Source organism: Schistocerca serialis, chromosome 2 (assembly GCF_023864345.2).
Source record: "Schistocerca serialis cubense isolate TAMUIC-IGC-003099 chromosome 2, iqSchSeri2.2, whole genome shotgun sequence".
NCBI classification, from domain to species: domain Eukaryota; kingdom Metazoa; phylum Arthropoda; class Insecta; order Orthoptera; family Acrididae; genus Schistocerca; species Schistocerca serialis.
The window spans coordinates 1,025,908,353-1,025,925,336 of NC_064639.1; the positions used below are offsets into that span (position 1 = coordinate 1,025,908,353).

A 16,984-nucleotide genomic window follows, 5' to 3' on the forward strand; every position below is an offset into this window, starting at 1 on the left:
TCATCATCACTATCTGAATAATTTCTTTTGCCTCATTATACATTTCTTCAATCTCTTTGTTGTCTGAGGAGCTAGTTGGCACATAAACGTTTACTACTGTGGTAGGTGTCGGCTTCGTGTCTTACTTGGCTACAATAATGTGTTCACTAGCTGTTTGTCGTAGCTTACCACACTCCTATTTTTTTATTCATTACTAAACCTACTCCTGCACTACCCCTATTTGTTTTTTTTATTTATAACCCTATATTCCCCTGACCAGAAGTCTTCTTCCTCCTGCCACTGAACTTCACCGATTCCCGCTATATCTAACTTTAACCTATCTACTTACCTTTTTAAATTTTCCAAACTACCTAACCAATTAAGGAATCTGACATTCCACGCTCTAATCTGTAGAATAGCAGTTTTCTTTCTCCTGATAACGACATCCTCTTGAGTAGTCCCCACCTGGTGATCCAAATGACGACTATTTTACCTCTTGAATATTTTACCCAAGAGGACCCTATCATCATTTAACCCTACAGTAAAGCTGCATGTCCTCAGGAAAAATTATGGCTGTCATTTCCCCTTGCTTTCAGCCACTCGCAGTACCAGCACAGCAAGGCCGTTTTGGTTAATGTTACAAAGCCAGATCAGTCAATCATCCAGACTGTTGCTCCTGCAATTACCGAAAAGGCTGCTGCCGCTCTTCAGGAAGCACAAGTTTGTCTGGCCTCTCAAGAGATACCCCTCTGTTGTGGTTGTACCTACAATGGGCTATCTGTATCGCTGAGACACGCAAGCCTCCCCACCAATGGCGTGGTCCATGGTTTTGGGGGGGCGGGGGCACTCGGAGAATCATAATCAAGAATGGAGTGTGTTAGTGACTGTACAAGTTTCTTTTTAAGCTTGAGAGGAAATACTTTTTTTATATTTCTGTAATGAACGAAGTGACGCTGACATCTTTCAGTCTGTGGGTTGTGTTGAGTCAAACCCAAATGATGGTCTAAAATTACCCCAATTTTCTTACAGAAGAAGAAAAAGTTATTTCTGTGCTGTTTGGAACTAAAGGTGGAAGAGACTCTCTGCACTGACAGGTAATGTCTTTTGTAAGTGATGAAGATTTCTTGCATTTTAGATGGGTTTAAAGCGAGTAAGTCAACATTTACATGCTGGATGGTTGTGCACAGGTTTGTGGGACTAGCTCTTAGGTATAACTGTAGGTCACCAGTGTATGTATAATTTTTCAGTGGAAGATAATATGACAAATATGATCAGAAAAGTAGCAGATCCAATACTGGTCTTGTGAGACCCCTGAAATAAAACCCCACCATTGTGACCTCTTTGTTCCAATCATTACACACTGTTTTTCATGTGTAAGGTATTAGTGAAACCATTGTACAGCATTTGAAGGAAAATTTTGAGTTTAGCAAGTTGAATATCAAAGTCGAGAGGGTTGAAAGATTCGCTGAAATCCGAAAAGCACATAACAGTTGCCTCTTGTTTGTCCATAGCTAGCTTCAGGTCAACAGTGACTTTTATAAGAGCAGTGATCGAGCTGCATTTCTTTCCAGAAACCAGACTGGTGTTCATCTAGAGGGTTACTTGATGTTAAGCAATTTGTAAGCCGATTGTGAGCTGTGTATTCTGAAGCCTTAGATAACGTTGGCAGAATGCAACTGAACGTGTAATCGGAGGGTTCTTTGGCAGATTCTTTTTTGGGTATTGGTTTTATGAGCCCCTGCTACCAGGCTGATGGAAAGATGGTGGAGGCCTGAGAATTGTTGAAAAGTCTGTTATCTTGGGCAGAAGTGGATCAGTGAGGAAACTGGTCATGTCCACTGTAGTATTGTTGTGTCCTGCCACTGCCAAATGAATTTGTGTGATTGACTTCGTGGCATATTAAAGCTTACCAGATGCAGAATAAATTTTTCATTTCTACCAACCCCCGATTCTTTAAGGGAATTGATGGTTTGCACTCTTTTTGTCTTGGTCAAGTAAAGGTGTTGGCTTGGTGAAATATTCATTTAGATCCTGAATAAGAAATAGAGGTGCAGCTGTGAGCTGTGGATTTGGGTCTGGTGATCCCAAGACCTCGTTAGATTTTTTCGCAAGATGGAGAGCCTATGAAAGTCCTCAGTTAACGAGCAGGTGAACCTGAGTTTTGCATTTCTCGCAAACTGAGTAATGTAGTTGCTTGTAAGCAAGATGATTCTCAGAGATGGGGTGTCATTTATATTTAGTGTGTGCTGTTTCCCTGATACCCATAAGACATTTGAGTTGATTGGTAAGCCATGGTGCAGGTTCTATCTCTTACAGCTTTTATAGGAGCATGTTTATCATATAAATTATTGAGTCTCTCAGTGAAATAAGATACTCCATAATTCATGTCAAAGTTATTGTCTGCCAAGAAATATCATGAGTAGCAGCTGTATGTTCAGACATATTCACGTGATTAAAATCTTTAAAAGTCACCACTTGCGATTTGTTCTTTGAACATCACAATGAGTAAGTCATGAATATTACATCATAAGCAGACAAGCCAGGTACAGAGATCTGATCAGTGCAAATTATTGTATTTAGAGACTTGGTTGCAACTGTATTGATAGAGGTATGAGTGTTGTATGACAAGTTTTTTCAATTGGAAGCAATGTAAGGTTTGTGCAGGAAAGTGTACAAGTAAATTTTGTTGTGGAAGGACTGTTATTTAGAAAAATTATGTTTATATCTCTGGGTACAATTGTGTGCTCATACAAAGATTAAACAACTGAGAGTGTGGATTCAAAGTTGGAGATCAGTCCAACTTTGGGTGGATTGTATATTACACAGATAAGACAATTTTTGTTGAGAGCCTTACTTTCAGTGAAAACACACACACACACACACACACACACACACACACACACACACACACACACAGCTACTCGACTGTCTAATCTGTTATATCTGTCATGTCTCAGAAAAACATAACCACCAAGATTTACAGAGCTGGAGAGCTGGAAGAGAGAGCTTCAACCACATCTCTAACGGGAATGGAATGTGAAAGGGGTGGGAGGGAGGGGCCCATGGGGGGAAGGGGCCCACAGAGTGAAACAGACAGATCGGAGACTTGAGAAAGCAGAGAGGTTCAAGCTTGGGTATGTTTGCCTAACACAAAAGTGAAGAAGTTGAGGAAAGCATGTTGAGTGCAGAAGAGTAGGAAGCAGAGAATATTTGTTGTGAGGAAACTTTGCTGAAAATAGTGACCAATGTGAAAGCAATTAAGACTCTGTATTAAAGGATGAATACTAGTTAGTGCACTGTACAATTGAGGATGGGAAGAGGGAGGAAGGCAATTTACACAACCATCAAGACCATTACCACCTCTGCTTCAGAATGCTTGCTTTTGTACTCAAACAACAGTTACATATAATTACAAACTATGTAGGAAAGCTTATCCAATGGCAATAGAGAGTTTTTTTTAACCTCGTTAAGGAACAAGAGTAGCAGTATGTTTATAGTGCCAGTAACATAGATGACAAATATAATGCTTTCCTTAACACAATTCTCATGCTCTTTGAGAGTTGCTTTCCATTAGAACATTCTAAGCGGGGTACTAGCAGTAAAAGCCAGCCTAGGTAGCTGACTATTGGGATAAGGATATCATGTAGAAAAAAGTGGGAATTATATCAAAATTTTAGAATTAGTTAAAAAAAGTGTGTGTGTGTGTGTGTGTGTGTGTGTGTGTGTGTGTGTGTGTGTGTGAATTTCTAAGGGACCAAACTGCTGGGGTCATCGGTCCCAAGTAGTTACAATCAAGCTACAGTAGCCCATTACAAAAGGTATTGTAAGGTGCTAAAAATGTTATTAGGAAGGCAAAGAGTATGTGGTGCACAAATAGATTAGCTAATGTACAATTAAAGTTAAAACCATATGATCAGTCACAAAGGAAGTGTCTGGTCACCTGCCAGAGTAGCTGAGAGCGCTAACGCGCTGCTTCCTGGACTCGAGTAGGTGCGCCAGCCCTGGATCGAATCTGCCTGGTGGGTTAATGATGAGGGCCGATGTGCTGACCAGCCTCGATGTGGTTTTTAGGCAGTTTTCCACATCCCACTAGGTCAATACCGGGCTGGTCCCCATGTTCCGCCTCAGTTATGTGGCTTGCAGACATCTGAACACTTTCACACTATTCCGTGGATTACACTCGACACAGACAGTTGGGGTACACTACTTCCGTCCTGGGGGGTACGGGGTGGCGGCAGGAAGGGCATCCTGCCACCCCTTAACCATTAACATGTCAAATCCGATTAACGATGGCTGACCCTGTGTAACTGCGGGACAAGGCTCAAGTGATAGAATAGAATAGAAGGAGGTGTCTGGTCAGCAGCATAAAGTCGACAATATAAAATCAGTTCGTAGTAAAAATATTTCTGTTGCTGATAAGTCAGATATATTTATAGTATTTAACAATCACTTTCTGAGAATTGCTGGTGAATTAAATAAAAATTTAGTTTCTACAGGGAATCATATAACTCTCTTGGAAAATGCCTTACCAAGACTGATGTCTGAAATACAGAGTGTATTACAGGTTGTATCAAAAAGAATCATCTGATTCAAAAACATCATAACTATTATGTTATTTGAGATATGTGCATGAAAAACATACTGTTGGAAAGAACAAACTCTCGAGTTTTACATGGTTCCTGCTGGCATCTGGAAGTGCAGGAATTTATGAATCACAGGGTTACTGAACGATGGATCGTTTGCACTGGACCAAATGATTCAGCCTTATATTACTGGCTTCCAAGGTTACCAGACCTGACTGTATGTGATTATTTCTTGTGGGGGTTTATAAAAAACTCTGTTTATGTGCCTCTGTTACCAGAAACAGCGAATGAATTGAGACATCGCATAACAGCAGCTGTGGAAGCTGTAATTCAAGACATGCTCACTGAACAGTTTGAATACTGCATTGATATATGCTGTGCATCTCAAGGGGGGCATATTGAACACCTATGAAAAGGTACGAAAAAAAAAAAAAACTTCTTGAGTTTCCCATTCATCAAAAAACAAAATCCATTGAATATTTTTATTAGTTTCAGAAATACAGATGTGCCAAATCAGATGGTTCTTTTTGATACACCATGTACTCCTCTGTGATACTGACAAGGGGGATATGGAATCAATAATTAAATCACTGAAGACTAATGACTCTCATAGACATGATGGAGTACCTAGCAGAATATTAAAGTACTGCACTGCACATGTTAGCCCTTTACTTAGCCATATTTGTAAGAATGGTTAGTTTCCTGAACGATTAAAGTACTCCATAGTAAAGCCACTTTATAAAAAGGGAGAAAGAGATAATGTAGACAGTTGTTGACCTATATCTATGCCATCAGTGTTTGCTAAAATTATTGGAAAGGCTGTGTATATAAGAATAATTGATCATTTTATTTCACATAATTTGCTATCAAATGTACAGTTTGGTTTTTGAAGTGGTTTAACAACAGAAAATGCTATATTCTCTTTTCCCTGTGAGGTAGTGGATGGATTAAACAAAAGGTTTCAAACACTAAGCAAATTTTTTATATAACTAAGGCATTTGATTGTGTTGATCACAAAATATTGATCCAGAGGTTGCACCGTTATGGAATAAGGAGAGTAGTTACAAGGCAGCAATAAAAGGTCATTTACACAGCATTGTGAATGGCTATGATGTGGGATGTGGGGTCTGAGTGGGGCATAGTCACATGGGTTGAGGGGGGGGGGGGGGAGAGAGAGAGAGAGAGAGAGAGAGAGAGAGAGAGAGATATGTGCCCCAGGGATCAGTGCTGGGGCCTCTCGTGTTCCTTGTTTATGTAATTGATATGTCCTCTAGTATTATAGGTGAGTCTAAAATATTTCTGTTTACTGATGACACTAGCTTGGTAGTAAAGGATGTTGTGTGCAACATTGGTACTGTTTCAAATAGTGCAGTTCATGACTTAACTTCACGGCTTGTAGAAAATAAGTTAATGGTAAATCACAGTAAGACTCAGTATTTACGTTTTTAAACACACAATTCAACAAAACCGACATTTTAATATCACAGGATGGACATATGATTAGTGAAACTGATCAGTTCAAATAGATAGATAGTAAACTGTCGTGGAAAGCCCACATTCAGGATCTTGTTCAAAGACTTAACGCTGCCATTTTTGCTATCGGAACGGTATCTGAAGTATGTGATAGTTTGACACAAAATTTAATCCACTTTGCTTATTTTCATTTGCTTCTGACTTACGGTATTATATTTTGGTGTAACTCTTCCCATTCTGAAAGGATATTTTTGGCTCAGAAATGGGCAGTTCGGGCAATAAGCTGTTTAGGCTCATGAGCCTCTTGTCGACCCCTCTTCACTAGTCTGGGTATTCAGAAATTGAGCTCTCGATACATATTTTTTTTTACTGTTTTTTCTTGTTAATGATATCAGCTTATTCCCAAGAATTAGCAGCATTCACTCAGTTAGGACTAGACAGAAATCCAGTCTGCATTTGGATCACACTACCTTGACTCTCGTGCAGAAAGGTGTGCAGTATACTGCTGCACCCATTTTCAATAATCTACCACAAGAATTAAAAAATCTTAGCAATATTCCACGTGCTTCAAATTGAAGTAGAAATGTTTCCTCATGGGTCACTCCTTCTGTTCTGTCGAGGAGTTCCTTGAAAAATTAAGATGATTATTGTGTTATACTGTTGAATGCATTCCTCCTATTCTGTCAAGGAGCCCCCTTCCTTCTATTCTGTCGAGGAGGTCCTTAAAAATTAAGATGATTCCTGTGTTGTATTGTTGATTGTGTTTGCATAAATTTATGGCTTATCTTTTTTGGGGTCATAAACATTTTATTTTACCTGTTATTACTTTTTTGTTGTAATTTCATGTACTGACATATTCCATGACCTTCGAGATTTGCTCCTCAATTTGTTCCTAAAGAACTAGACGTGTAAAATAAAATAAAAAATAAAACCTCATATTATGTCCCTCGTAGATTTATTCATTCCTGCTTTCTTTTTCACTTCTCTCTCTTCGCCTGTGATCCTGTTTTCTTTTTTCTTAGTCATACTAACTGTGACATGTGATACTTTGGATTCAGATTTTTCCCAATCTCATTGTATTTTCTAAATCCCAGTATGAAGAAAAACCTCCATTCTCCTGTGTTCATGACTAAAAAGTCATCACATCACATCATTCACCTCTTAGAAGACCTGTGTTTTGATTTTACCTTATTTGGAGCCCTGGAGTAAGACCCAGGGAGCCTCATAGATATTAAAAGCTATGTGAAGGGTACATAGTTATTTTGCTTAATTGTTAGTCAGCATTGGCCACATAGCACATTGATATGCTAACGCCATCGCACTCCTTTATCATTTTTCAGTAATATCTTAAGCACATTATCATAAACAGCAGTTAGGAAGCAGACCATGTTCCTCAGTAGCCTGTAGTACCAACCAACTTCAGTTGTATGAAAGAGAACTTTTGCAGATATGGAATAGAGAGACACTATTTCAGCAACAATCGTTATAAAAGGATCTCTCTATATGTGATATTAGCTGTCAGCTGTTGTAGTAATAATAATAATAATAATAATTATTATTATTATTATTTTAGTGTCCTGCACTTGACTTATTGTCATTTGGGTCTATGATTCGCAATACAATGTCTTGAGGCTTAAATTACAGTCTTTTAATTTTGTATGCTCTTTTAAATGTTGTTTGTTCATGATTGAACCAATCTTGTGACATAGAAAACATTCTGTACATCTTATGCAGGTGGGCGGGCAAACAATCATGTCCAGTAGCCTAGTGGAAGATGGTTACTGCTTCTCTTCTTGGTCTGGTACTAACAAGTCATACATGAGGTTTTTCCAGATCTTTCCCTCAAATAAAATTTTGTTGGATCATTTTAATTCTTCTTGAAATATGTTGTTAATAGTGGTCTATCTCAATCTGTTTGATTTTTGTTCTATTATTGGCTAGAAAATGTGCTTTTTGTTCCCATCTAAGCGACAGTGAGATGGTATCCACTGAACTTCAGTTATCTTGTTCTTCTGTTGTAGTGTTTTAATTATTTTTTGATCTCGTATATTGATAATTGTGGATACTGCTGCTCTGTAATCCAAATATATTACTACTCTGTTGAATGTGTGTGAAAAGTTGTTTAGCTGACTTGTTACAATCTGATGGCTTCAGCTTCCCCTTTAAAATTTGAGCGGCATGGTCATAAATTTTGATAGAAAGAGAAAATTTTGCTGTAAATACCTGTGCCAATGTTTCCTTCTTTTTCTATTAATGTGATACAAATATTTCTGTTTATTCTTGTATGGGATGGGCAGAATAAAACTGGCCCAGAAAATATTTACAATAAGAATGATATATGGTTGACCCTGTAGCCTTTCTGTTACCTGTAGAAATTTGGCCTTGGTAACTGCGCGTCCATTGAAACTGGCTGAAAAGTTGGTGTTGAAAGTAGGCTGTTGTCAATAAACTAGTCTACGCTGAGATTACAGTTCAGACACCATAATTGCACATTGATCACTGAAGGAACTAATGTTTATGGCCAGTTCGTGTAGCATCTATTTTTAATTTACGCACTGATAAACAGATAGGTATATACTACATTCGGTTCATATCGCATGATGTGATTGTTTGAGTGCAATAACCCAACACTGAAGTGATTATTCACAAAAGTACACAGATGGCAAACAAATAATTAACACAATCATTGATTAAAGTTCGTAAGTCATTTTTCTTGAAAGGAAAGCGATGTGCACAGTAAATAACTATTGGAAACAAAGCAGTTCACAATCTGACCTTATTGTAACAGTGATGATGATCATTATTGAAATCTGATACAGCCCATGATACTAGTTAGCACATTCACAGTCCGATTAATCATTTAAAACGGTCACTGAATTATTGAATAAACTCTCAGACAAGAAATCCTACATTTTCTAACTTGTAATTTATACCACATTGACTGTGGTACATTCCCCATATTGGTGGACATAGGACTTGCTCTTTTCAAACTCACTGCAGCCTGACTTAAGAAAGCTTCCAATATGCCTCAGTTATAAGTTCACATTAATTAGAACTGAATTTAGCTATTGTTGTTTGCTGGATTTTCATAAATTACAATTTACATAAATAATTTCTATTGAATTATACTGGCTTGTTTGTCTAAATATGGGATTCTATTTCAGTAACAATGATTTAACTAAGAATTTTAATTACTCTGAAACTAAGTGATTCCAAGAATTGCTAACATATTTTCATCATTGGATGGGTGGTTTACTGAGTTCTACATCTTTGCCATATGCTTTATCAGGAAGTCAGTAATCAAGTGTACGTTTACATATGAAGTATGATAATGACATCTGCAATTACTGATGCAGTTAGCACAGTTTTTGGGCAAACTAGTTAGCTCATTAACTCCTAATAATCAAAGGCATGTAATAGATATTCATGTTAAGTTGAATAAGCCCTGGGTCGATATTTGAAATTTTTAGGGAATGTGCACATTTCACAAAAATCGACAGATTGAATATATCATAAAATTTGAAGGAAAAAACTAATAATTTTGGGGAGAAGAAAAAAAAAATTTGGAAGCTATTTTATGGTAAGCATCATTTTGTGCTGAATTCAATAAGTCACTAAACGTGTCTGCTCCTCTCACTCATTCATACATAATGACACAGTGAAATACTCAGGACATAGCATGCAGGAAATGCATATGCACAGATACGTGGCAGCAACCGAATGGTGCATTGCTATCATGGTTTCCAGCATTTTCTCTGATGGGCAGTTTACCTGTACATTAACAAGGGACAGTCCCAGATCAGCTTTACAAACACTTTACAGACCATATTTATTTTGCACATTGTCTATGTACGCTGTGAGCTACTGAATTAGAGATCTCTCTTTAGTCATGTCTGAACTTCAACTCTCTCTGATCTCATCATTAGATCATCACAGAACAATAACAATAATAGGAAGCTGTACAGAAGTATGATCACTTAGCTGTTTACTACACAAGTTCTCTGATACTGATTGGAGGATAGTCATGATGTATCTTGTGACATGACTCTGTGTTTATGTATGAAAGAGACATTTGGTTGTGAGTGGCATTTGAATGGCACATGCTTCATGACTTACAGGTCAGCCATGTTGCCAGCTGGGCTTGTATGCGTAGTCAGATGCAGTGCTGTATTTGGTCCATGCGCTAACTTGTGTTGGTCCCATTTCCATGCGTGCTGACAACTGTAAAATGGCTGCGCCATGCTTATCTGTCAAAGTTGAAATACTATGGACGTGGCATCAGCTCAGTCATTGATTGCACAATGGCGGCTGACTATTATTCACATTTGTGCTCATAGGAAGCAAATGGTTAGTCATACAATGATGGATGATACATCATGTGAAAGAGGGGAGCATTAAAATTCTGCCAATGAATAAATATTATCTGTAACCATTGTATATAAAAAGATACAGCAGTGAGACATTTTCCTGTGCAAAAGTATAATAATTTCTTTACTAATTAATGTACAATGAAGATCAGACAATCAATTTGTAGCTCTCAGTGAGGCACTTCAACTATTACATTAACATGGCTTGTAGTGTAATTAATTCAGCAGTGAGTGAGGCACATTTTAATTGGAATTAATTGAAAATTGATATAAAAACTACTACAAAATATGTTAACATACAGCAATGCAATACACATTGGCAGAGATTGTAACATAATTTACAATCATTAGTTCTTAAGATTTATAATTGTTATTGTATGTTTGTTTGTTGTTTTGCGTATTTTCATTAGTAACTAGTGAGCTATTAAAGATATGTAAATTCTGAGTAATACAAAAAAAAGAGCTGTAAAATTTCATTATGAAATTGGTGCCAAATTAATAATTGTAGTAACATTAATGGTACAAGGTGAAAGAACCCTTTTTGAGCACTGCAACAAAGTTTGCAGTTATTCAACTTTAATTATTGGGTGAATTATTACACATACAACTTTATGTATCATTTTAGACTAGAATTTCAGTGCACAGTTAATGGCGCAGTCAAATCATTCATAAGTACCCTGTATAAAAAGATGTAAGTGATGCTAGTGAAAACTGTGAACCTCGTTAAGTGACATAAAGGAGAATTTTGTGGAGGCACATAGACTGAGCTATGTGAGGGTGATGGCCATCATGAGGTGGGAAGAGTTCTGTACGACCTGGTTGGAGATGGACCTATGCTGGTCAGGGAGTGTTTGGTGTGAGCTCATTGAAGCAAGATCTTGGTCAGGCTGAGAGGTGATTCCTGCTGCATATGCTTTAGGAAGAGAAAAGTTTTTACAGTTAGTTTAGTAGGTGAACTTAGAAAACTCAGGATCTAGTTAGCTGTCTGATTATTTTCTGCCAGGTGACTGTCTGGAACTGTGATTCTTATGTTAAGTGGGTTTCAGACTATTTCTGAACACTAAATTTGAACTTTGTCTCAGTTTTACCTATCAGCACATAGAATTTCCTGTCATGTGCAGTTTGACTGTAATTAGGTGCAAGTTAGACTGTGATTTATTCTCCTTTAATAATTAGCAGTGATCTTCATTAATGTTTTCAGCAGTTTTTCAATTTATAAAATTTTATATAATGAGCTTACCAGCCCCAATATTGTGGGTTCAAGTTCCTTTTAACCACTCAGTGAAATAGTTGGTGTCACCATTCTTCGAGATTGTGTGATCATTTTAAAGACAATAAACTTTTGAAACATTGTAATGCAGTTCATCATTTCACGTAGTTTGCACCTGGATTGGCTAATCCTAGTGATTATCTTACTAGTTAATATCATCAGGAGCAGTTTTATCTCATCATCATAATTACTAATGCAGGAAAGGGAATCTAAATTTATCATCCCCAGTAATGACAAGAAGAGCCTACGGATTGTAATTAGCAGCCCAATGACATTCACATATTTTTTCCCTCAGCCACCCATGAGCCATTGCAATCTCTCACATAGAGTTTGACATGCTCGGTAGAACTGAGATCAAGTGACCCAAATGTCCCCACATCCTTTGAGTGTTTTTCAAATTGCTATAGTTGTGGAATGAAGAGTTGTATGTTGCCGTGCTAAATATGTAGTTCCCCAGACTCTGTAAAAACATGAGTGTATTATACTTCTTTCCTGGGATGACTGCTTGTTTTTTCTTTTACTAGTGTGTATATTCATCACAAATTTTTCTTTGTCTTACTAATAGCAAGAACCTTGATTTTTACTGTGTATTTGGAATTCATATCTGTGTTTCTATTAATTTATAGGCTTCCAGTGTCAAAGAAGGAAATGCTAAATTGACAAAGCCAGAAACAGAGCCAAAACTTACCATGAATGGTGAGAGTGATGACTCTAGCACTGAGTCATCAGTGACAACAGTTGTTAGTCCAAGGAGGTCCAAGGAGAGGCATTCTTTATCTGGCTTGACATTTCCTTCAACTGGTTTGTCTACAACGCGGGATGAGGAGAAGTCACAGACTTCACAGAATGGAATCCTGTTACAAGACTCAACAGTGATCAGCAGCAGAAGCTCTGGAAACCAGAGTACAGTACCCAAAGAAAAGTAATGCAAATCGATATGTATTGTACAATTTATATGTTTTGACGACACTGTATAGTGAAAAATTCAAAACTTTCAAATTTGTTTAGTTAAATATCAAATTAAAAACCCATTTATTAACTCTTGAGTGGGTTCGCCTGTGTATAAAGTGAGCCAGTCTCACAAATAATGTTGTTAATAATATAATAGAGGGAAACATTCCACGTGGGAAAAATATATCTAAAAACAAAGATGCTGTCAATAAACACACAAATTTCAAGCTTTCGCAACCCAAGGTTGCTTCATCAGGAAAGAGGGAAGGAGAGGGAAAGATGAAAGGATGTGGGTTTTAAGGGAGGGGTAAAGAGTCATTCCAATTCCGGGAGCGGAAAGACTTACCTTAGGGGGAAAAACGGGACAGGTATACACTCGCACGCACACACACACACACACACACACACACACACACACACACACATATCCATCCGCACATATACAGACACAGGTAGATATTTGTAAATGCAAAGAGGTTGGGCAGAGATGTCAGTCGAAGCGGAAGTACTGAGGCAAAGATGTTGTTGAATGACAGGTGAGGTAAGAGCAGCGGCAATTAGAAATTAGCGGAGGTTGAGGCCTGGTGGGTAACACGTTACGCTAATTTCTAGTTGCCGCCACTGGTACCTCACCTTTCATTCAACAACATCTTTGCCTCTGTACTTCCGCCTCGACTGACATCTCTGCCCAACCTCTTTGCATTTACAAATCTCTGCTTGTGTCTGTATATGTGCGGATGGATATGTGTGTGTGTGTGTGTGTATACCTGTCCCTTTTCCCCGCCTAAGGTAAGTCTTTCCGCTCCAAGGATTGGAATGACTCCTTACCCCTCCCTTAAAACCCACATCCTTTCGTCTTTCCCTCTCCTTCCCTCTTTCCTGATGAAGCAACCTTGGGTTGCGAAAGCTTGAAATTTGTGTGTTTATTGTCTCTATCAACATACCAACACTTTCATTTGGTAAGTTACAGCTTTTTTTTAATTATATATATATATATATATATATATATATATATATATATATATATATATATATATATATATATATATATATATATATATATATATATATATATATATACACAAAGATGATGTGACTTACCAAATGAAAGTGCTGGCAGGTCGACAGACACACAAACAAACACAAACATACACACAAAATTCAAGCTTTCGCAACAAACTGTTGCCTCATCAGGAAAGAGGGAAGGAGAGGGAAAGACGAAAGGATGTGGGTTTTAAGGGAGAGGGTAAGGAGTCATTCCAATCCCGGGAGCGGAAAGACTTACCTTAGGGGGAAAAAAGGACGGGTATACACTCGCACACACACACATATCCATCCACACATATACAGACACAAGCAGACATATTTAAAGACCTTTAAATATGTCCATATGTGCGTGTGTGCGAGTGTATTATATATATATAACCTCCACCTGTCCAATGGCCAGCTTCACATGTCCGTCCACATCAAACCCACCAACAAGCAACAGTACCTCCATTACGACAGCTGCCACCCATTCCACATCAAACGGTCCCTTCCCTACAGCCTAGGTCTTCGTGGCAAACGAATCTGCTCCAGTCCGGAATCCCTGAAGCATTACACCAACAACCTGACAACAGCTTTCGCATCCCGCAACTACCCTCCCGACCTGGTACAGAAGCAAATAACCAGAGCAACTTCCTCATCCTCTCAAACCCAGAACCTCCCACAGAAGAACCACAAAAGTGCCCCACTTGTGACAGGATACTTTCCGGGACTGGATCAGATTCTGAATGTGGCTCTCCAGCAGGGATACGACTTCCTAAAATCCTGCCCAGAAATGAGATCCATCCTTCATGAAATCCTCCCCACTCCACCAAGAGTGTCTTTCCGCCGTCCACCTAACCTTCGTAACCTCTTAGTTCATCCCTATGAAATCCCCAAACCACCTTCCCTACCCTCTGGCTCCTACCCTTGTAACCGCCCCCGGTGTAAAACCTGTCCCATGCACCCTCCCACCACCACCTACTCCAGTCCTGTAACCCGGAAGGTGTACACGATCAAAGGCAGAGCCACGTGTGAAAGCACCCACGTGATCTACCAACTGACCTGCCTACACTGTGACGCATTCTATGTGGGAATAACCAGCAACAAACTGTCCATTCGCATGAATGGACACAGGCAGACAGTGTTTGTTGGTAATGAGGATCACCCTGTGGCTAAACATGCCTTGGTGCACGGCCAGCACATCTTGGCACAGTGTTACACCGTCCGGGTTATCTGGATACTTCCCACTAACACCAACCTATCCGAACTCCGGAGATGGGAACTTGCTCTTCAATATATCCTCTCTTCCCGTTATCCACCAGGCCTCAATCTCCGCTAATTTCAAGTTGCCGCCACTCATACCTCACCTGTCATTCAACAACATCTTTGCCTCTGCACTTCTGCCTCGACTGACATCTCTGCCCAAACTCTTTGTCTTTAAATATGTCTGCTTGTGTCTGTATATGTGTGGATGGATATGTGTGTGTGTGCGAGTGTATACCCGTCCTTTTTTCCCCCTAAGGTAAGTCTTTCCGCTCCCGGGATTGGAATGACTCCTTACCCTCTCCCTTAAAACCCACTTCCTTTCGTCTTTCCCTCTCCTTCCCTCTTTCCTGATGAGGCAACAGTTTGTTGCGAAAGCTTGAATTTTGTGTGTATGTTTGTGTTTGTTTGTGTGTCTGTCGACCTGCCAGCACTTTCATTTGGTAAGTCACATCATCTTTGTTTTTTATATATATATATATATGAAAACAAAGATGAGGTGACTTACCGAACAAAAGCGCTGGCAGGTCGATAGACACACAAACAAACACAAACATACACACAAAATTCAAGCTTTCGCAACAAACTGTTGCCTCATCAGGAAAGAGGGAAGGGAAATTTTTCCCACGTGGAATGTTTCCTTCCATTTTATATATATATATATATATATATATATATATATATATATATATATATATATATAATGTTGTTATGTACAGTTTCATAGTTGTTTTACAGTTGTGAGCCCATACCTATTCCTTCATTACTGCTTCAGTTACCACAGTAATGTGTTCTCAGGTGTCCGAGTGATCAACAGTAATACAAAATAAACAGCAAATAAAGTGAGGAAAAAATTTATGATCCACGCAAGAAAATAACCCAGGTTCTAAGCTAGCAGCACAATCTCACAGTGAGGGAATTATCTATGAGATAATTAGGAATCAAATAAGGGATCTGATGCAACTGTAGTGTTTAATGCTTTGAGTATGTTATTATGGTTGGGTGATGTGTGCAGCAACAGAGTCATACAATCAAAGGTTTATTTTGTAATTTTTAATTAAACAGTGATTTAGCTCAAATAATTTTAGTTTATTTTATTGTAATTTAATTAAAATATGATTAAGCTGTAATTTTACTCATTCACATTTATCTCGGCAATATAAATACAGCAATTCCTTACATGTGTGCAATGTGTGCCAAGCCCTTCCTGGTGTTGTGAAAAACAATGCACCTGCTCGAGGGTTAAAGAGAGGGTGAAAATTTAAAGGAAATCATAATAGTAATATGATAAAATGTGTTGAATTAAATAAAACTGCGCTTGTAGATATTTTCAGTAGACTGTGAGAAAGTACAATGAAAAATTGAGTAGAGAAACATAAAAAGGTATGAAGAAAACAAAACTTAAACTTATATGAAACTTCCTGGCAGATTAAAACTGTGTGCCGGACCGAGACTCACACTCGGGACGTTTGCCTTACGCAGGCAAGTGCTCTACCATCTGAGCTACCCAAGCACGACTCACGCCCTGTCATCACAGCTTTACTTCTGCAGTATCTCGTCTCCTACCTTCCAAACTTTACAGAAGCTCTTCTGCGAACCATGCAGAACTAGCACTCCTGAAAGAAAGGATATTGCAGAGACATGGCTTAGCCACAGCCTGGGGGATATTTGTGAAAAGCAAATAGTTTGCAGTAAAAGAGATGTGTTTCATAGTATTGAAGATGAACAAGTGCTCATATCTCTTAAGGTATGCACTTTAGAGCCCTTGTTTACCAGATATTTCTTTCTTGTTCTGGTGTAAGGATCCCTAAAGTGTGTCAGTGTTTCTTGGGAACTCCCTGTATATATTAACTTTTCTATGTATATGGGTAATCAAATGGTGTATAGATAATGCTGTAAGCAGTTGAAAAGTTTGTACTATTTTTAACACAAACCAGTATTTACAGAGCTATCACTACTTTTCTGCAGGTCATGAAAAAGAAGTTGTAAGATCATAAAATTAATTATCTAGAATGAACACATTACAAAGATTTCTAGGTGCTTTATCTAAATGAAACATGTGCAAGAAGCAA

At 38.4% G+C, this 16,984-nt stretch overlaps 1 protein-coding gene across 2 annotated transcripts in view; it reads left to right on the forward strand.

Annotated features, from left to right (window-relative positions):
• LOC126458436 (cilium assembly protein DZIP1-like) overlaps positions 1-16,984 on the forward strand; it is a 289,883-nt gene that overhangs the window by 217,756 nt on the left and 55,143 nt on the right. For both annotated transcript variants that reach the window (XM_050095490.1, XM_050095491.1), the window contains exon 13: positions 12,299-12,594. In XM_050095490.1, the coding sequence (XP_049951447.1) occupies positions 12,299-12,594 (296 nt within the window). The remainder of the gene's footprint in view (positions 1-12,298; positions 12,595-16,984) is intronic.